A 21,703-nucleotide genomic window follows, 5' to 3' on the forward strand; every position below is an offset into this window, starting at 1 on the left:
CCCATTCTGTAACTTATTTTAGTTTTCACCATTGTTCCTTGTCTTTCTTTTGTCAGGATCAAGTATAGATTTTACCTTTTTGTTAGCTTCACCGCCCACCCCACCCCCCAGGATTGTGTTGCTCTTAGTTTATTCTTTTGGTATCAATTAGAACCCTTAGGCGTAGAAACTTATTTTTGTTTTCCCATCGTATATGTTCTTAACATACTCAGTGAGTGTGCTTATTGAATGAACGTTACACATAATTAATAGTATATAAATTTCTACAGCTATCCTCTGATAGCTCACCTGTTAAAAACAGCATGGTGGTGATAACAATCTAGTTGCACCTTCTTTGGACACTTGATCACAGGGAGAATTATTGTTGTCAGTTTGAAAAACTTGTACACAAAGAAATCAGATTATTATTATGAGGCTCTTGGTCTTTCAAATGTGTTAACAATCACTGTTTACTAGTCTTTATGATTTCAAATTAGTTACTGTGCCTCCGCTAAAACTATAGTAATTTCCTTGATAATCTAGGTGAATGGGTCAGTTTTCATGGGGATACACTGCACAGCATAGAGCAATCGTAAATTATTTTGTTCAGATCATCAGGGCAGAAAGCTAAATATGTTTCAGGATGCCACTACCACATCCGCATTAGAACATGAGTCGAGGTATTAATCATACATTCTGCCTAGTTTTATAGTGGCATCTGATCTTCTGAAGAAACATTAATAGTCAGAGACTTCAAATCCCTGGCTATTAATATGGTGAAAGAGCTGATTGTGGACTTCAGGAAGGGTAAGATGAAGGAACACAGACCAGTCTTCATAGAGGGATCAGAAGTGGAGAGAGTGAGCAGTTTCTGGGTGTCAAGATCTCTGCAGATCTAACCTGGTCCCAACATATCAATGTAGTTATAAAGAAGGTAAGACAGTGGCTATATTTCATTAGGAGTTTGAAGAGATTTGGCATGTCAACAAATACACTCAAAAACTTCTATAGTTGTATCGTGGAGAACATGCAGACAGACTGCAGCAATGTTTGATATGGGGCGGGGGGTAGAGCTACTGCACAGGACTGAAAGAAACTGCAGAGGGTTGTAAATCTAGTCAGCTCCATCTTGGACACTAGCCTATGAAGTACCCACGACATCTTCAGAGAGCTGTGTCTCAGAAAGGCAGCGTCCATTATTAAGGACCTCCAGCACCCAGGACATGCCCTTTTCTCACTGTTACCATCAGGAACACCCAGCGATTCAGGAACAGCTTCTTCCCCTCTGCCATCTGATTTCTGAATGGACATTGAACCCTTGGACACTCCCTCACTTCCTTTAGTATACAGTATTTGTTTTTTTTGTACTTTTTTTTGATCTATTCAATATATGTATACTGTAATTGATTTACTTGTTTATTTATTATTATATTTTTTCTCTTCTAGATTATGTATTGCAATGAACTGCTGCTGCTAAGTTAACAAATTTCATGTCACATGGCGGTGATAATAAACCTGATTCTGAAATCCCTACTAGTGAATACTGACTACTGAAAATTAGTCTTTGAGGATGCACAGCAGTATAATTCCATCCCAGTGAACCCTGACCATAGGAAGATGTGCTCTGACCGTTCATACTCTGATTAGAAAGTAAGAGTTATGTCACTTTTTCAATATATCTGAATTATTTTAATATACTACCAATGATATATGAAGGACGATTTAACATCAAAATTGTCCCAGTAGTATATTTTTACTGCAAGGCTCAGATTATATGACAAATCTTGACTGCTCCAATAGATGGTACATTTATCATCTGCTAAGTGAAGCAAAATTGGAGAGATTTTGCTGGGCCTATGTTGCAGAATTTAGAACTGTGGTCAATGACAGAAAGGTGAAAACACTAAAAGAATTTATCATATTTGTTCTAAATAAACTTTCTTCCTTCAAATCCATAACAATCATTAAGAATATTCACTTTAAGTGTCTTTGACAGCTGCAATTATGTGTCAATGAGATAATATGCTGCAAAAATCACTGTACTTAATCAAATTAAGAAATCTTGAATGTGCTATGCTTTTCAAACGGGCATATCATGTGGGACTGCCAAAGCAATGGCTTGCCACTAGAGATTACAACTGGCTATATCTCTCCAAGTCTGATTTAGCTGGACAAATTCTCAGAAGACTTGACATTTCTGAGACAGGAACATTCAAATACAAATGGATTAAATAAATTTGAAGTCAACGGGGCGAGTTGAGGCATACATCTTCTTACCTAGAGCATGAATCTCTGGAAAATCCTGCAAATAAGGAGCACTCAATTTAAGTTCCCACTGTCACCCTTAACTCCAGTATTGAAGCAGTCAGTTGCCTAGCAACCACTGACATCAGCTACCAATATGTCCACATTAGTATACACAGAGAAGTACAAGTTGTTGTCATTTGTGGTATTGTTACCAAACTGACAAGATTTGTCAACATTTTCTCATAAATAAAAATCAAACTATTTCCTTCTGAACAAGTCAGTTTTTCTCCTTTGAGAGAAAAAAAATGAATTCACCATGTTTTATTTGAATTTCAGGCTTTATTAATAAACATGTTTAGACTGAAACCACGATAAATACTTTGAGGAATTTTAAATTGTGGTTTATCAAGAAATAATATTTCAGTCACACAGCTGTTGTAAACTCAGTTATGAAAATAATCTCTTCTGAACCAGTTTTTGGGATCAATGATGCAAAAAAAATCTAAAAACACAAATATTGTCAAATACCAGCAAAGTTCAAAAATGAAAGCCCTAATGTATCCTGCTGAAGTCCAGTATTCTTCCAGATTTACTTTTATGTTTCTCAGCGTTGTAAAAATCTGTATGCACATATTTCGAGTAGGCTGATTTTTCTCAGAACTGCCAACAACTCTTTACTCCATAGTTACCATGTTAATATTCTTCAGTATTCTCAAATCAAAACAGCCTCCTTCTAGTGCAAAGTAGCCACATAAAAATCTGCCAACCTCTTTATAAGGGCTCCTAGCTCTTAGGGAGTCTCAGAGAAATTCTCTGTACAGGATACAGTTTTCATATATGGAATTTCACAAAAATTTAAGTATATTTATAGCTAACAGGTTATTTGATTATTCTAACAGTCATATGAATTTTCTGTACTCATATCCAAGTACAAGACATGCAGGTGGCCCTCACATTTATCTCAGAATTTAATGAAATTCTACCAATTTGCTTCTTCCAAAATCCTTTACTAATTCAATGCCACTTTCATCTAAATAGTTTCACTGACTGCATACTTACAGGTCTTTTAGACGGTATAGTGATATCTGACAACTCTGGTCAGCAATGAGCATTGTTTCAGAACCCTTTATATCCACAGCTGAAATCCAATTCACTTTTTCTCCATGATCAACACTGAGCTTCAGCAAAACATCATTACTTTTATTTTTTTGGCTGCCTTTTGCACCACTGGCTGTTCCTTTACATTTACGTACTTTCTTAGTAGTGAAGCCAACTTTTGATTTTTGCCTCAATGATTTTGAAGGTCGTTTGTCATCTGTCAAGACTTGTTCTCCAAGGTCCCACAAGAGGACTTTAGCATCATTCCCTCCAGAAATCAACCAATAAGGATGGGATGCAGAGTTCAGAAAATGGACCTGAGAAACACCCAAGCTATGACCGCGGAATCCATTTTCTAACTCAAATCTTGTTCCTGTTACTCTGAACAAACGTATTTTGCCATCTTCAGCTCCACAGGCAAATATATTACCACAACTGGCAACTGAAGTGAAATGAGCCAATGGTGGATTAAAAAGCTGGCACCCAGTTATCTGCTCATTTTTTTCTTCCTCTTGTGCCAGATCCTGAAGGTTCACAGTCCAGATGGGTTGAGATTTCTGCAAGTTCCACAGGATAACCTTCCCAGAGAAAACAAAATCAACTCAAAATGGTTGAAATGCAGATTTTCAATAGGTTTCAATAAGTACATTTAGTACAATAAGTACATTCAGAGAAATGTATACAATACATCCTGAAATTCTTTTTCTTTGCTTCATAACTTATCGAGCAGAAAGGACTTTCAACACAATATGTTGGTTAACACTTACCCATTATTCTCATAAACTGAATATTCATCTTTTCCCCCCTCTACTACAAGTGTATGAGAAATGCAGGACATTTTTATGTCTGCATTATCTTAGATGTTATCAAGTAGCACAGTTAATAGATTACTGGATGAATGCCTTTTCTGTTGCAATTTGGAATTTCCCATCATAGGTTCAGATTTTGCAATTGTGTAATACCCTATACAGAGACATGGGAAAAGCCAGATATGATTCCTAAACCTTGTCGTATCTAGAAATACAGGTTATAAAATCTGCTTAGGTTCAATACTTCTTTTTCAGTATTTGGTTCACACCCGGCCATTTAAGGCAGTTCCTAGGGAGCATTTATGTCTGGAATTCAATGAAGAAAATGGAATTTAAAAAGATTCCAATGTCCAATGCACAGAGTCTAAAATTAGTTTAGTAACAAAGTGGTAGAATCTTATAGTACCAAGTCTCCCAGGTTTAAGGTTCATTAAAGAAATATTATACAGATATATTGGACTGTGAGATATGCAGCCTGTCTGATTAATTTGAACCGTTTATATCATGTGCAATGCTCAAATCAAGATTGTGATGGAATACTCTTCCTTTGCCTTGATGAGTGCAGCTTCAATATTGCAGATCACTTGATAGGAACCTCATCCAAAATTTACCACCTAAAAGGATAAGGGGAGAAAATGTACAGGAATACCACCAATTAGAAGTTGTTCTCTATGCCTCACGCTATCCTGACTTGGAAATACATCCCCATTCTTTTAACGTCGCCGGGTCAAAATCCTGAAACTTCCTACTCTACAGCATTGTGGGTAGAACCAAATGTCAAGGTGTGTAGTTATTCAAGAAAGCAGTTCACCACCACCTTTCAAGTCCAACAGCATGGAATAAGTTTTGAAAGTTTGTTCTTAAGTAGATTTACTACATGTGATTACCTTAAAATATTCAGAAAGAAGTTCTAATAAAACATTTAATAGTTATGATCAGTGATCATCTTTTTTACTCAATATTTTTGTAAATCAGAAGCAGTTTATGATGTAAAAAATAGCAACTAGAACATACAGATTCGAGGTAATTGACAAAAGATCAGAAATTACATAGTAATTTTTAAACCACTGCTTATAAAGATTGTGCAATCAGATTCAACCAGAACTTTCAAAAATGATATTGACACACACATTCAGTGGCCACTTTATTAGGCACAGTTGCTCATTAATATTTAATTCACCAATCACTTGGCAGTACCTCAGTGCATGCAGACATGGTCAAGAGGTTCAGTTGCTGCTCAGACCGAACATCAGAATGGAAAAGAAAATGATGTAAGTGACTTTGACTGTGGAATGATTGCTGGTGCCAGACGGGGAGGTTTGAGTATCTCAGAAACTGCAATTTTCATACTCGTGAGTCTCTAGTTTATAGAGACGGGTGTGAAAACAAACAAAAAAATCCAGTAAATGGCAGTTCTTTGGGCCAATATACCTTAATAATGAGAGAGGCTAGAGGAGAATGACCAGACTGGTTCAAGCCGACAAAAAGGCAACAGCATTACAACAGTGGTGTGCAGCACAGCATCTTTGAACGTTAAAGTGGATGGGGTACAGAATCCAAAAATCACAGCGGGTTCCACTCCTGTACCTATTAAAGTGGGCACTGAGTGTATGCTTTAGTAGGGCGAATGGGAAAAGGCAAGGAAGGACGTGGGGCTAATTTGATAGATCTTTCAAATTTTTGGAGAACGATGGGCTGGATAGCCTCCATTTGTGTTACATTGTAATACAAGTTCACTACAAAGTAGAAATATAACACACTTTTCTCGTTTCTGTAATAGCCTTTCTATTTTGATTGATAATAATAGTTTATATTTAAAATATCATTTTGCTTTACCAAAACCTTCAGGTATTCTTTTACCATTAACTCCATTAACATCTTACCACAGAAATTCTCTCTCCCATCTCTTTGCCAATACTGAAAACACTGAACAATAATACATTGAACATTCAGGTGACATAAAACATCACCGGCAGAGATCAAATATGAATCTGAAGCTAAATATTTTCAAAAGTTTGACTTTTGAAAATGTATGGCTGGCCACATTTTACAAACAGTACAATGTTGCACATTGTGCATGCCACTGTACTAATATTAAATTCAACCCAATTTTTAATAAATGTCACCTGATCAAAAACAGAATTGATTGTATGATAATTTTGAAAAGAAAACTTTACAAGTAACAATATTTTAAAAAGCACAGATTGAAATATTTCTTTCCATCAGTCTAATACCCCTTAATGTGCAGCCCAAATAAACATTACCATTTTACATGTACAATGTTGACCCAAGCTCCCAGCTTCAACTTCGGCAATGCTAAAACTAAATGTATTTACTAATGTGTACACAAAGAGCAGGGAAATTTCATTTTTTGTTTAAATTGTAATTAGCTTTAAGAAACCCTTTTGGTGATGAAATAATCTTCAATGCAAGGCTCAATAAGAACTTGTATGGTTATTGCAAAGAAATGCAAAGATATCAATTTCCTCAAGATTTCTAGCACCATTATCTTCCGATATACAACAGGAAAAATATTAAGCAAACATTTTTATACCTCCCCTTTAACACTAGTAAAATTGAAAAGGTTGTTTTATTGATGAGCAAATACATCCTAATACCAAGGTATATACATGGTTTAAATTTCGTACATAGCTCATCAATATTCACATATAGTAAGGAAGGCAAAAGCTTTTGTTTAAAGGTAACTTGTGCTTAAATGTGTCCTGGATGACAGGAAAGAGAAAATAGGATGGATGGTAGTGGGCTGAAACATTGACCAGTATACTAGACCGATTACATGATATGAGTTTAGAACCTGAACCAAAGACAAATGTAACATTCCGTTACTATAATATTTAACTGCCAAGTCAGACCTACCTCCTCAAGGTCTTGGATTAGGATTTTAGCCTTTAAAGAATGGACTTGGCAGTGAAAAAATTAGCACCAAGACTGGCAACTAATACAAGTCTTTTTGGAAAAGGTCTATTTACTGGATTGTTTTACGTGTTTTGTTTTAAATGCTTCATGAAACACGGCTGCCCTTACAAGATCTGCATTTATTAACCACATTGATTTGCTCCTGTGATCATGGTGATGAGTCACTTCATTGAACCATTTGTCCTTTGTTTAAAGAACCATATAGTGATTAGTAACTAAGAGTTCCAGTATTTAGACACAATGCTGATGAAGGAACAGCATGTTCCCCAGCAAGTCAGGATTACTTGAAAGGGTGGCGTTGCCATGTACTTTCTGATGGTAGATTTTACGGGTTTGAGAGGTGCTGAAGAGTACAGTATGGAGACATATTGCAGTGCATTTTAGATATTGATGCCTGCTGTAACCAATGAGTGCTGGTGAATGGAAATATGCTCATTGTCGTCAATTATCTGCCAAGCAAAAGATAGCTTTGGCAATGAATAAATGTTATTAGAACTGCAATCATTTATATGTAAATAGAGCATTTCATATCTGGCTTGTGGCTTGCAGATGTTGAAAAGGCTTCTCAGAGAGTTAAGAATCAAGTCATGCCCTGCAAAACACAGAGGCTATAATCTGCTCCTTCTGGGGTTGGTCTAGTTACTGTTCTAATTAATGGTGACTCTTTGGATATTAGAATATGGGTTACTCAGAGAAATCAATGGTATTGGATGGCATGGAGGAGATGATTAGAGATATTCTTATTGCAAAAGCCAGTGCCATGTGAGGAGCTGGATATAGAATGGAACACTTTCCATTCATCAGAGAACATCTCCACTTTTGATGTGATAATGAAAAGGCCTGCAAGCAGAAGCAGCAAAAATAAAGCTGGTTGGTGCCATGACATAGCTTCAAGGACTTCTGCAGGCAATATCCCTGAAGTGAGTTGATTAACTTCTAACAAACACATTCTTTGTATACTCTCCTTGTAAATTGAAGTCTAAAAGAGGTAGAGGCATAAAGGGATCCGTAACATGTATAAGAACTGAGGTTTATAGTATTTCTAGAGGAATTCAATTCATAAGAGGTATTATGTTAAATGTGGTTAGAATCTTGTAAAGGGTTTACAGTAGATTTTAGTTCTAAAAACCTGCTTGGATAAACATAAGCAATAACCTCTCATTTGGTTCCTTGAATCTGGATCAAAGATCTGATCTATTGCTGGTGAACGCAGCAGGCCAGGCAGCATCTCTAGGAAGAGGTACAGTCGACGTTTCAGGCTGAGACCCTTTGTCAGGACTAACTGAAAGTACAGATAGTAAGAGATTTGAAAGTGGGAGGGGGAGGGGGAGATCTGAAATGATAGGAGAAAGCAGGAGGGGGAGGGATGGAGCTATGAGTTGGAAAGTTGATTGGCAAAAGGGATATGAGAGGATCACGGGACGGGAGGCCTAGGGAGAAAAAAAGGGAGGGGGGGAAGCCCAGAGGATGGGCAAGGAGTATAGATAGAGGGACAGAGGGAGAAAAAGAGAGAGAAAAAAGTTAATAAAAAAATAAATAAATAACAGATGGGGTACGTAGGGGAGGTGGGGCATTAACGGAAGTTAGAGAAGTCAATGTTCATGCCATCAGCTTGGAGGCTACCCAGACAGAATATAAGGTGTTGTTCCTCCAACCTGAGTGTGGCTTCATCTTGACAGTAGAGGAGGCCGTGGATAGACAAGTCAGAATGGGAATTAAAACGTGTGGCCACTGGGAGATCCTGCTTTCTCTGGCGGACAGAGCATAGGTGTTCAGCAAAACGATCTCCCAGTCTGCGTTGGGTCTCGCCAATATATAGAAGACCACATCGGGAGCACTGGACGCAGTATATCACCCCAGCCGACTCACAGGTGAAGTGTTGCCTCACCTGGAAGGACTGTCTGGGGCCCTGAATGGTGGTAAAGGAGGAAGTGTAAGGGCATGTGTAGCACTTGTTCCGCTTACAAGCATAAGTGCCGGGAGGGAGATCAGTGGGAAGGGATTGGACGAATGGGGGGGTACGAATGGACAAGGGAATCGCGTAGGGAGCAATCCCTGCGGAAAGTGGGGGGGGGGGGAAGAGGGAAAGATGTGCTTAGTGGTGGGATCACGTTGGAGGTGGCGGAAGTTATGGAGAATAATATGTTGGACCCGGAGGCTGGTGGGATGGTAGGTGAGGACAAGGGGAACCCTATTCCTAGTGGGGTGGCAGGAGGATGGAGTGAGAGCAGATGTGCGTGAAATGGGCAAGATGCGTTTGAGAGCAGAGTTGATCGTGGAGGAAGGGAAGCCCCTTTCTTTAAAAAAGGACATCTCCCTCATCCTGGAATGAAAAGCCTCATTCCCCCTGTCCTCACCTCCCACCCCACCAGCCTCCGGGTCCAACATATTATTCTCCGTAACTTCCGCCACCTCCAACAGGATCCCACCACTAAGCACATCTTTCCCTCCCCCCCCTTGCTTTCCGCAGGATCGCTCCCTAGGTGACTTCCTTGTCCATTCGTCCCCCCCCATCCCTTCCCACCGATCTCCCTCTTGGCACTTATCCTTGTAAGCGGAACAAGTGCTACACATGCCCTTACACTTCCTCCCTTACCACCATTCCAGGTGAGGCGACACTTCATCTGTGAGTCGGCTGGGGTGATATACTGTGTCCGGTGCTCCCGATGTGGCCTTCTATAAATTGGCGAGACCCGACGCAGACTGGGAGATCGTTTTGCTGAACACCTACGCTCTGTCCGCCAGAGAAAGCAGGATCTCCCAATGGCCACACATTTTAATTCCACGTCTCATTTTCATTCTGATATGTCTATCCACGGCTTCCTCTACTGTCAAGATGAAGCCACACTCAGGTTGGAGGAACAACACCTTATATTCCGTCTGGGTAGCCTCCAACCTGATGGCATGAACATTGACTTCTCTAACTTCCATTAATGCCCCACCTCCCCTTCGTACCCCGTCCGTTATTTATTTATTTATTTTTCTCCCTCTGTCCCTCTCCCTATACTCCTTGCCCATCCTCTGGGCTTCCCCCCCTCTCCCTTTTCTTTCTCTCTGGGCCTCCTGTCCCATGATCCTCTCATATCCCTTTTGCCAATCACCTGTCCAGCTCTTGGCTCCACCCCTCCCCCTCCTGTCTTCTCATATCATATCAGATCTCCCCCTCCCCTCCCCTCCCACTTTCAAATCTCTCACTAGCTCTTCTTTCAGTTAGTCCTGACGAAGGGTCTCAGCCCGAAACATCAACTGTACCTCTTCCTATAGATGCTGCCTGGCCTGCTGCATTCGCCAGCAATTTTTACGTGTGTTGCTTGAAATTTCCCGCATCTGCAGATTTCCTCGTGTCTGATCTATTGCTGATGTGTTGTGCCTCTCAGCTCAGGGCCAATGAACAATGAGATTGATACCCATAAGAAGTTTCTTTACTGTATACATCAAACAATAAATGTTGCAACATGAAACTATTTCAGCTGAAAAAATCTCTCCTTAAATAAAGATATTTTTTCCTTTCAGAACAAACTGCAACTCTGTATATTCTCAAACAATGGTGCTTCCAAACTGATAAAAGTTGGCTGATTTTCAGCTGGAATCATGTATAGTTACCTTTGGATGCAGGTCATATTCTTCTCAACTTTGTTTGACCCTAAATAATCTTAAGTAAATAATTTCATCTTATTACAGCACCATTGCTTATAGAGCTATTTTAGGCACCTCCTGATTCCCTTTGATACTCAATTATGTTACAATGCACAAAACAATACCATACATACCTGCATATCTAAACCACAGGAAAGCAGACTCTGTGGCCGCTGAGGTCGAAAAGTTACACAGGAACAAATATTTGAGTGTTTTTGTAGACTGCGGGTGACTTGCTTGCTAGCCATGTCTATGATCTTAATTGATCCAGAATCATCTGCAGCTGCAAGATAACTGTCTGTTTCATTTAGAGAAATGCAATTTATTTCATCCTCATTCACACGGAAGCACTCAATGGGCTCCTTGAGAGATCGAATATCTAATGCACTTATTGCTTCACCATGAGATGCATAGACTACGTTTTCACATGTGTGTGAGAATGATATACAAGTGACATCGTCGCCCTCTAGATTCAGATGGCCAACGGTAGAACCTTCGATATTCCAGACTGCAAAGGATCCTTCCTCAGCTCCTGATGCCACAAGACCTTCACGGTTGACATCCAGGCATAGCACTGGAGAATTCCCTGCTGTCCACTTAGTGGCCATAATATCTATTTTAAAAAAAAGGCCAAAATAACATAGTACCACAGTTTCCCCCACATTAACTGTTCAATAACATTAAGGATAATTGGTGATGGCAGAGGGGTAACCTGCCATATGGTTAATTCACAATAACACAATGTTCTTGCTCATTATTACCAGCACCTTTCTTCTCTGCTCACACAACCCAATTCCTTCATTCCATCACTTAAAAATCTCTACAATCACAGCCCCTCTTCATTCTTTCTCTATCTTAGACTCCATTCCCACCTCCACTGTTCTCATTCCTTTGTTTTTACCTTTCTCACTCAATCTTTCCATTCCCCTATCTCCACCAAACCCCATCCAGCTCCTTCTCTCAACCCCACAGTTAAAAGCTTACCTCCACAACCCTCTACTGCTTGCTTCCCTTCACTTCATCCACTCGCCAACTTCCTCCCATCCACTCCAATCAACCTTCTCAATGTTCCCTCTCTCAAGCCAGTGTTCACCAGCCTCACCCACCCATTTGATCCCTTGAATCTGGATCAAACAAGGACTAAGAGATCTGATCTATGGATGATGTGTTGTGCCTCTGAGCTCTGGGCCAATGAATAATGAGCCTGATACCCATAAGAAGTTTTTTTCCTGTCTACATCGAACAATAAATGGTGCAGCATGGAATTATTTCAGCCGAGTAACATCTATCCTTAAATAAATCTATTTCCCCTTCAGAACAAACTGCAACTCTGTCAAAAAAAAAACATGGTGTTTCCAAACTGATAAAAGTTGGCTGATTTTCACCTGGAATCGTGTACAGTTACCTTTGGATGTGGGACGTATTCTTCTCAACTTTGTCTGGCTCAGAATAACCTGAAGCAAGACACACAGAATGTTGGAGGAACTCAGGAGGCCAAGCAGCATCTATGATACAGCATAGATGCTGCCCAACCTGCTGAGCTCCTCCAGCATTTTGTGTGTTTTGCTTGGATATCCAGCATCTGCAGATTTTCTTTTGTTTATAATCTGAAGCAAATGGTTTCCTTTTATTACACCATCATTGCTTTCAGAGCCATTTTAAACGCCCACTTGATTCCTCAGTTACGTTACCAAAGCCATCATCCACAACTGCCTCACCTTACAACACATCCATATATATCATATTAACATCATCCTCAATTTGCTCCCCCACCCATACCAGCCGCTGTGTCCTCTCCCTCCCCACCCCCACCGGTCGTGCTGCTCCATCGAACGACTCTTTCCTCACCTCCGCTTATTCCGCCCCCGGGAATACGTCAAGCTTTGCGTCACGCGTTCCCAGCTGCCCGGCGCCGGGCGGCGTACGCGATCCTGACGTCTTCACGCCGACGTGCGGGTGCACGCGCACCCCTACGCCTGGCCTCCTCCCACCTCGAGTGGAGCTGCAGTTTGATGTTGGTGGTTCAGCTCCTAGTTTTGTCCTCTATCCCCTTAAAATTCTACCGTAAAAATAATTATACGGAAAGTTACCGGCTATTAATCCAGTCCAGCCAGGAATGTTAACCACGTTTTGCCAGGTGTAAGATTTGGAGATGCTCTATTTCCCTGGTATTGGAATCTGAGATGCAGTCACCCAGTAGTGGGAACTGCACGAACAGAACTTTGCAAAGGGTATGGGGAAAGAGCAAAGCTTTTCACTAGAACACGGACTTTATTCGTTCCTGGTAATATCAATGGAAGATGTGGAGAATGAGAATGGGAAATTTTAGTAACATGAAGAGAGTGGATACTCCGATTAGGGCGGGGAAGTAAAATGGTGTTGTGGGTGCTATTATGTTTTGTAAGTCAAAACAAAAAATAATCTAAAGATAAAACAAGGGAGCTGAGAGATACGTGTAAACTTCGTTTTCACTTTCAGCGAGTCTCACACATACGACGTGTACGTTTACATATAACTCGCAATGCATTATAGAAGCAAGAAAGAATGCTTAATCGAGAAATATATTTACAATATTCAAATATTAAATACACAACAGATGGGCTGAGGAGATTGAGAGTGAAGAGTCTCCACTGAAAAGTTGACTGTTAATTATAGTGATCATAGAGTGTGTTATACAGAAAGTGCATAGCTGACTAGCTAAGATCTCCCAGCATATTGTTTGTTGCCTCACATTTCAGCATCTGCGTTCTATATCTGCAGAAGATTGCGGTGTTGTATTAGTCTCTCATTGCTGAGGAAGACTGATAAATCAATTAAGTATTTTATTCACGAAGATCTTCCATATCGCGACTGTGAAGTTGCCAATTTCTCCTGAAAATGTTCTGTGAATATACACAGGCAAAATGTGATTCAAAATTGGTACTAAATAGAGAACATAAGAATATGGAACAGGAATAGACCATCTGTCACTTTGAATCTGATCTGCCATTCGTCAGAAGACTGGCTGGCTTTCTAAATCGGCTCCAATTTCCTGCACTAATCCTGTAATCTATCCCTTAATATCCACAAATCTGCTGATCTATGTTTGAGTGAGCTGAGCATTCACAGTTCCCTGGTTCGAAAATTCCAAAAATTCTCCATGTCCTGAAGAGTTTTTTGTTTCTGCATCCCAGGTCTCAGCTAACCTTCTTTAATTCAGGGACTGTGAACCCAGGTTCTAGTCTCATCAGCAGGGGAACGAGCCCCCCAGCAGCCAACTATCAAGCATTCTATGGGTTTCAGACATCCTGCTCATTCATGTAGGCTCTGGAGAATACTGAAGTAACAAAAAATCTGGGAAAGACTCAACAGGTCCGGCTTTGTCTCTGGGAAGGGCCTTTGATGTGAAACGTTAGCTCTGTTTTTTCCCCCACAGGTGTGGTCTGGCCTGCTGAGTATGTAACACTATTTTAACGTTTTTATATCCAGTATCTGCAGGGTTTTTTTTTTAAAATTCGCTTACCTGGAGAATAAAGGCCAAATTGACTCAATTTCTCTGTATACAGCAAATCTACCATACAAGGAACCAGTCAGATGAAGCTTTATCTCACCTCTTCTATGGCAAATATATCCGTATTTAGATAAAGACACTATAATTGGACATAACATTCCAGGTATGGTGTTAACAAGGCACTGTGTAATTACAGTAAGATCTGTTTGCCCCATACTCATATCCTCACATAAGGCCAGCACACTTTTTGCCTTCTTAATTGTTATTATGTGTACCTAGGTCCCTTTGGTTAATTGGTAAATTGTCACGTGATCAGGCTCGGGTTAAAATTGATGGGTCGCTGGCAGCGCAGCTCGCAGGATAGGATCGATTCCGCGCTGTATCTCCGAATACATAATCATTGACATCTCTCAGTTTGTCATTATTTAAAATAATACTGCTTATGCCTATCATATTTTTCCACATTATACGCCATCTAATTCTGTCCCTTTGACATAGCTTGTCTATATACTCCTGAAGCCTCTTTACATTTTCCTCTTTACTCACAATCTCAACAATCAGAAAACTGAGAAAGACAAGTCCCTTCAGTACCTTACTGGTCACAGTCTGATAATGGTGCCACCCTGTCTCTCCCTAGCTTGAAGGATGCAAATGTGGCTTATTGAATTTCTTGACTGCTATGATTTGACCTGGAAAATTCAGAGTTAATTTGACTTTATAATACATAGATTACATCAAGTCAAGTGGTTTATTGTCATTTAACTATATACATGTATATAATGTATATAACTAATGTATATTTTAAAAAAATTATTCATTTATGGGATGTGGACGTCACCAGCTAAGTCAGCATTTATTGCCCATCCATAGTTGCCCTTGAGAAGGTGGTGATGAGCTGCCTTCTTGATCTGCTGCAGTCCCTGAGGTGTAGGTACACCCACAGTGCTGATAGGGAGAGAATTCCATGATTTTGACCCAGAGACAATTAAGTAACAGAGGTATGTTTCCAAGTCAGGATGATGACTGACTTGGAGGGGGATCTCCAAGTGGTGGTGTTCCCAATTATCTGCTGTTCTTCTCCTTCTAGATGGTGGTGGTCGTGGGCCTGGAAGGTGCTGCCTTAGGAAGATGGTAGAGGGATTGGATGCTTGTGAAAGGCGTACCAATCAAGTGGACTGCCTTGTAGTGGATGGTGTCGAGCTTCTTGAGTGTTGATGGAGTTGAATTCATCCAGGTGAGTGACAAGTATTCCATTACATTCCAGACCAGAGCCTTGTAGATGGCGGCCTGGCTTTGGGGAGTCTGGAGGTGAGTTAAACACCATAGCATTCCTAGTCTTTGACCTGCTCTGGTAGCCACAATGTTTATGTGGCTAGACCATTCCTGTTTCCTATCAATGGTAACCCCCAGGATGTTGATTGTAGGGGATTCAGTGACGGTGATGCCACTGAACGTCAAGAGATGATGGTTAGAGCCTCTCTTGTTGGAGATGGTCATTGCCTGGCACTTGCATGGCTCGAATATTACTTGCCACTTGTCAGCCCAAGCCTGAATATTATCCAGTCCTGCTGCATTTGGGTATGAACTATTTCACTATCTGAGGAGTCACAAATGGTGCAGAACATTGTGCAGTCGTCTGCGAACATCTCCACTTCTGACCTTATGATGGAAGGTCATTGATGAAACAGCTGAAGATGGTTGGTCCGAGGTTACTTCCCTGAGGAACTCCTGCAATGATGTCCTGAGGATGAGATGGTTGACCTCCAACTACCACAACCATCTTGATTTGTGTCAGCTATGATTCCAACCAGCGGAGGGTTTTCCCCCTAATTCCCATTGACTCCATTTTAGCAAGGACACCTTGATGCCATACTCGCTCAAATGCGGCCTTGATATCGAGGGCTATCACTCTCACCTCACCTCTGGTATTTAGCTCTTTGGTCCATGTTTGGACCAAGGAGGTGATGGGGTCAGGAGCTGAGTGGCCTCGACGGAACCCAAACTGGACATTGGTAAGCGGGTTATTGCCGAGTAGGTGCTGAGTGATTGTACTGTTGATGACCCTTCCATTACTTTGCTGATGACTGACAGTAGGCTGATAGGGTGGTAATTGGGTTGGACTTGTCCTATTTCTTGTGTACAGGACATACCTGGGCAATTTTCCATATTGCTGGGTCGATGCTGGTGTTGTAGCTGTACTGGAACAGCTTGGCTAGTGGTGCAACAAGTTCTGGAGCACAAGTCTTATTGCCGAGATTTTTTCTGAGCCTATAGCCTTCGCAGTATCTAGTGCTTTCAGCCATTTCTTGATATCACGTGGAGTGAATGGGATTGGCTGCATACTGATATCTAGGATGCTGGGAACTTCTGGAGGAGGCCGAGCTGGATCATTACCTTGGCACTTCTGACTGAAGGTTGTTGCAAATCTAGAGACAAGTCTAGAAATGAGACAACACTTCTTCGAACCAGGTGTAGTACACACTACATACATAGCACACGATAACTTATGAAGGTAAGGACGAAATCTACAGATGAACCACACATAAATAAGAACATAAGAAATCGGAGCAGGAGCAGGCCATCTGGTGTGTTGAGCCTGCTCTGCTGTTCAATAAGATCATGGCTCATCTCCACCTACCTGCCTTTTCCCCATAATGCTTAATTCCCCTACTATGCAAAAAATCTATCCGACCTTGCCTTAAATATATTTATTGATGTAGTCTCCAGTGCTTCATTGGACAGAGAATTCCACTCTTTGGGAAAAGCAGTTCCTCCTCATTTCCGTACTAAATTTACTTCCCGGAATCTTGAGGCTGTGTCCCCTAGTTCTAGTCTCACCTACCAGTAGAAACAACTCTCCTGCCTCTATCTTATATATCCCTTTCATAACACTATGTTTCTTTAAGATCTCCTCTCATCCTTCTGAATTCCATCGAGTACAGTCCCAGGTGACTCAATCTCTCCCTATAGTCTAACCTCCTCATCTCTGGAATCAACTGGTGAACCTCCTCTGCCCCACCTCCAAAGCCAGTATATTCTTCCTCAAGTAAGGAGACCAGAACTGCACGCAGCACTCCAGATGCAGCCGCACCAGTATCCTATATAGTTGCAGCATAATCTCCCAGCTCTTAAATTCAATCCCTCTGATAGGAGAGAAGAATGGACCATAGGAGAAAGGGAAAGAGGAAAGGACCCAGGGGCAGGTGATAGGCAGATGAGAAGAGATAAGAGGCTAGAGTGGGGAATAGAAGAATATCGGAGGGGGAGGGGATTTTTTTTAACCGGAAGGAGAAATTAATAATCATGCCATCAAGGTGCAGGCTACCCAGATGAAATATAAAGTGTTGCTCCTCCACCCTGACAGTGGCCTCATTATGGCACAAGAGGAGCCCATGGACTGACATGTCAGACTGGGAGTCAGAATTGTTTGGCCACCAGGAAGTTCTCCTGTCTTTCTCGATATCAATTCATGATATGTATTGTTCCTTTGCTTGCTTGCAGAATTAATTATCTCACAATTCTACATATAGGTCATTTATTTTCTTCTCCCTGTTCCAATCTAACAATACCTACTGATTTATACAACTATCATTTTTTTTGCTTAGTTCTACCTTCTACATTCCTTGACACCTTTGGGTGAATAAAACTGGGAGATCCTTCTTTTAATAGGGAAGTATTTGTTCTGAATCTTCACCTTTATTATGTGTGACTTCCATCATTCTAACACTGGTTTACATTCAAGTAGCCTTTTCCACCTCAGCCTTTAGTTTGAATTTGTGGGTTTACTGAAGTTAGGCTGGAAGAAACATTGGCTTAGATCATTATTGTTACAACACCATCAGTATGGTTGTGTAGCCTTACTTTCTTCAGTGGTGTTAGTTTTGGTGGCATCCCAAATGCAAGTTTAAGAGAGCTGGGTTCAAAGTTTCCTTTGCTTTAATATATTTCTCAAGTCATACGCAAAGTATTCTCTTTTATTGTTGTTTGAAAATACATGCTTTGGACAATTTCTGTAGGAAGAGGTGCAGTCGACGTTTCAGGCTGAGACCCTTCGTCAGGACTAACTGAAGGAAGAGTGAGTAAGGGATTTGAAAGCTGGGGGGGGGGGGAGATGCAAAATGATAGGAGAAGACAGGAGGGGGAGGGATGGAGCCGAGAGCTGGACAGGTGATAGGCAAAAGGGGATACGAGAGGATCATGGGACAGGAGGTCCGGGAAGAAAGACGGGGGGGGGGGGGACCCAGAGGATGGGCAAGAGGTATATTCAGAGGGACAGAGGGAGAAAAAGGAGAGTGAGAGAAAGAATGTGTGCATAAAAATAAGTAACAGATGGGGTACGACGGGGAGGTGGGGCCGTAGCGGAAGTTAGAGAAGTCGATGTTCAGAGGTCTGGGTAGCCTCCAACCTGATGGCATGAACATCGACTTCTCTAACTTCCGCTAAGGCCCCACCTCCCCCTCGTACCCCATCTGTTACTCATTTTTATGCACACATTCTTTCTCTCACTCTCCTTTTTCTCCCTCTGTCCCTCTGAATATACCTCTTGCCCATCCTCTGGGTCCCCCCCCCCTTGTCTTTCTTCCCGGACCTCCTGTCCCATGATCCTCTCGTATCCCCTTTTGCCTATCACCTGTCCAGCTCTTGGCTCTATCCCTCCCCCTCCTGTATCCCTCCCCCTCCTGTCTTCTCCTATTATTTTGGATCTCCCCCTCCCCCTCCAACTTTCAAATCCCTTACTCACTCTTCCTTCAGTTAGTCCTGACGAAGGGTCTCGGCCTGAAACGTGGACTGCACCTCTTCCTACAGATGCTGCTTGGCCTGCTGTGTTCACCAGCAACTTTGATGTGTGTTGCTTGAATTTCCAGCATCTGCAGAATTCCTGTTGTTTGGACAATTTCGTCAGTTCTGCCATAAATGGAGAAAGACTTTCATCATTTATTTGCTTCCTCTGGTTAAACATAAACTTGAGTCATTTTGTGATAATAAATAACTTCAAGTTCAAATGATCTTTGGTCATTTTGACTAACTGCATATATATTAGATTGAGCAGAAATGATATTATTCTTATTTGATGCTTCCTTTTCAGGATTTTACATAATAATAGTTACATTTTTGGTTCTGCTGTAACTTAAATTTCTTCTAAAATATACAAAGTGTAAATTAAGTGCTTAGGCAGTGCAATACAATTTTGGGGCCTTGGAAAAATCTTAGCAACTAGTTTAAGTATCTTTAACAAATACATTAAATAGTTAATCTTGGTGTTTTCCTTGCCACTAACTGTTATGTCCAGTAAATGGTCAAATCTTAGTTTAAAATGAGTGTACAACCGTACCAGTGTATTGTACCCAGGAAATACTTCCAAATATGGAAAGAATTGTAATAGCTCTGAATTTCATTTGGTTGCTAGCAACTTGGTGTAATAGAAAGGCATCTACCTTTAAACTAGAAACAAGAGAAAATCTGCAGATGCTGGAAATCCGAGCAACACACACAAAATGCTGGAGGAATTCAGCAGGCCTGGTGGCATCTATGGAAAAAAGTACGTCGACGTTTTGGCCCATTATTACAGCACTACTCAGATTGGACAGACTGGCAAGCTCGTCTACTGAGTGGAACTGAGGAATAAGAAAGGTATGACCATGTTAATGGGAGTATATCATAGATCACCCACCAGTCCATGGGATCTAGAGGAGCAAATGTGTAGAGTGATCACGGGCTATTGCAAGAAACATAAGGTTGTGAAAGGAGGGGATTTTAATTTTTCACATATTGACTTGGACTTCCATCCTTAGAGGTCCCAACTAGGGAGAATGTGAAACTTGATCTCTATTAGGGAATGAGACAGGGCAGGTGACAGAGGTTTTTGTAGGAGAATACTTTGCATCTAGTGATCGTAATGTCATGAGTTTTGAGATAATTATGGAGAAGGATAGGTCTGCTTCTCGGGTAGAGATTCTGAATTGGAGAAAGTCCAATTTTCATGGTATCAGAAAGGATCTGGCAAGTATGGTTTGGAACAGGTTGTTTTCTGGCAAAGGTGTACTTAGTAAATGGGAGGCCTTCGAAAGAGAAATTTTGAGAGTACAAGAGTTTGAATGTTCCTATCAGAATAATAGGCAAGGATAACAGATTTAGGGAAACTTGGTTTTTGAAAGATATTTGAGGTCCTAGTTAAGAAGAAGGAGGTACATTGCAGGTATTGGCAGAAAGGAGCAAATGAGGTACTTGAAGAGTGTAAGAAAATCAGGAGGACAAATAAAAGGCATGAGGTTGCTGTAGCAGACAAGGTGAAGGAGAATCCTAAGGGCTGCTACAGATATACTTAGAGCAACAGGATAGCAAGGGACACAATTGGCCATCGGGAGGATCAGAGTGTTTATCTATGCATGGAGTCGAAAGAGATAGGGGAGATCTGAAATGGATTTTTTTGCACCAGTATTTACTTTGGAGTTGTGTACAGAGTCTATGGAATTGAGATAAAGTGAGGTCGCGGACCCGATACAGATTACAGAGGAGGAGGTCTTTGCTGTGTTGAGGAAAATTAAAGTGGCTAACTCCCCAGAGCCTGACAAGATGTTCCCTCAGACCCTGTGGAAGGCTAGTGCAAAAGTTGCAGAGGCCCTAGCAGAGGTATTTAAAAGATCCTTAACCACAGATGAAGTGCTGGGGGATTGGAGGATAGCTAATGTTGTTTCATTATTTAAGAAAGGCTCTAAGAATAAACCAGGAAATTGTAAGCCTCATATCTGTAAGTGGAAAAGTTATTGGAAGGTTTTCTAAGGGATTGGATAAATAAGTATTTGGATAGACAGGGACAGATTAGGGATAATAAACGTGGCTTTGTAGGTTATGTCTAAACAATTTTGTAGGGTTTTTCGAGGAAGTCACCAAGAAGCTTGATGAAGGCAAGGCTGTGGATGTTGTCTATGTGGATTTTAGCAAGGCCTTTGACAACCTCTGCTCAGGAGGTTAGTTAAAAGGGTTCAGTCGCTTGGCATTCAAGATGAGGTAGTAAATTAGATTAGACAGTGGCTTCGCGGGAGAAGCTAGTGAGTGGTGGTAGATGGTTGCCTCTCTGACTGGAGGCCTGTGACTAGTGGTGTGCCACAGGGATTCATGCTTGGATGATAATGTGGTAAACTAAATCAGCAAATTTGTGGTTGAGACTAAGATTGGTGGTGTAGTGGTCAGTGAAAGAGACTATTGAAGCCTGCAACAGGATCAGGGCCTGCTGAGAAAATGGGCTGAGAAAGGGTAAATGGAATTTAATGCAGACAAGTATGAGGTGTTGCACTTAGGGAGGATAAACCAGGTAGGACTTATGCAGTGAGCAGTAGGGCACTGAGGAGTGTGTTAGAAATCTAGGAATACAGATCCATAATTCCTTGAAAGTGGTGTCACAGTTAGATAGGGTCATAAAGAAAGCTTATGGCACATTGGTGTTCACGGTATTGAATACAGGAGTTGTGCTAAGATGTTGGTGAGGCCTAATTTGGAGTATTTTTCA

General features: G+C 41.1%; 1 protein-coding gene and 1 long non-coding RNA gene across 3 annotated transcripts in view; one reads left to right on the forward strand and one right to left on the reverse strand.

Moving 5' to 3' along the window:
• Positions 1-2,530: 2,530 nt before the first annotated feature.
• Positions 2,531-12,690, reverse strand: wdr53 (WD repeat domain 53). 2 transcript variants are annotated; one of them, XM_063046080.1, is made up of 3 exons: positions 12,555-12,690; positions 10,841-11,319; positions 2,531-3,902 (listed from the first exon to the last, which is right to left on the reverse strand). In XM_063046080.1, exons 2-3 carry the CDS (start codon positions 11,312-11,314, stop codon positions 3,282-3,284), a joined length of 1,095 nt encoding a protein of 364 aa, XP_062902150.1. In that variant the 5' UTR covers positions 11,315-11,319; positions 12,555-12,690; the 3' UTR covers positions 2,531-3,281. The 2 variants fall into 2 exon arrangements, with proteins under 2 accessions (XP_062902150.1, XP_062902149.1); XM_063046079.1 differs by lacking the exon at positions 12,555-12,690 and adding an exon at positions 12,112-12,412.
• Positions 12,691-12,692: 2 nt separating this feature from the next.
• Positions 12,693-21,703, forward strand: part of LOC134345436 (uncharacterized) — a 28,805-nt gene continuing 19,794 nt past the window's right edge. Inside the window, exons 1-3 of the long non-coding RNA XR_010017698.1 lie at positions 12,693-13,106; positions 14,252-14,359; positions 15,284-15,430. This is a non-coding gene — a long non-coding RNA (uncharacterized LOC134345436). The remainder of the gene's footprint in view (positions 13,107-14,251; positions 14,360-15,283; positions 15,431-21,703) is intronic.

Source organism: Mobula hypostoma, chromosome 4 (genome assembly GCF_963921235.1).
Source record: "Mobula hypostoma chromosome 4, sMobHyp1.1, whole genome shotgun sequence".
Classification (NCBI taxonomy): Eukaryota; Metazoa; Chordata; class Chondrichthyes; order Myliobatiformes; family Myliobatidae; genus Mobula; species Mobula hypostoma.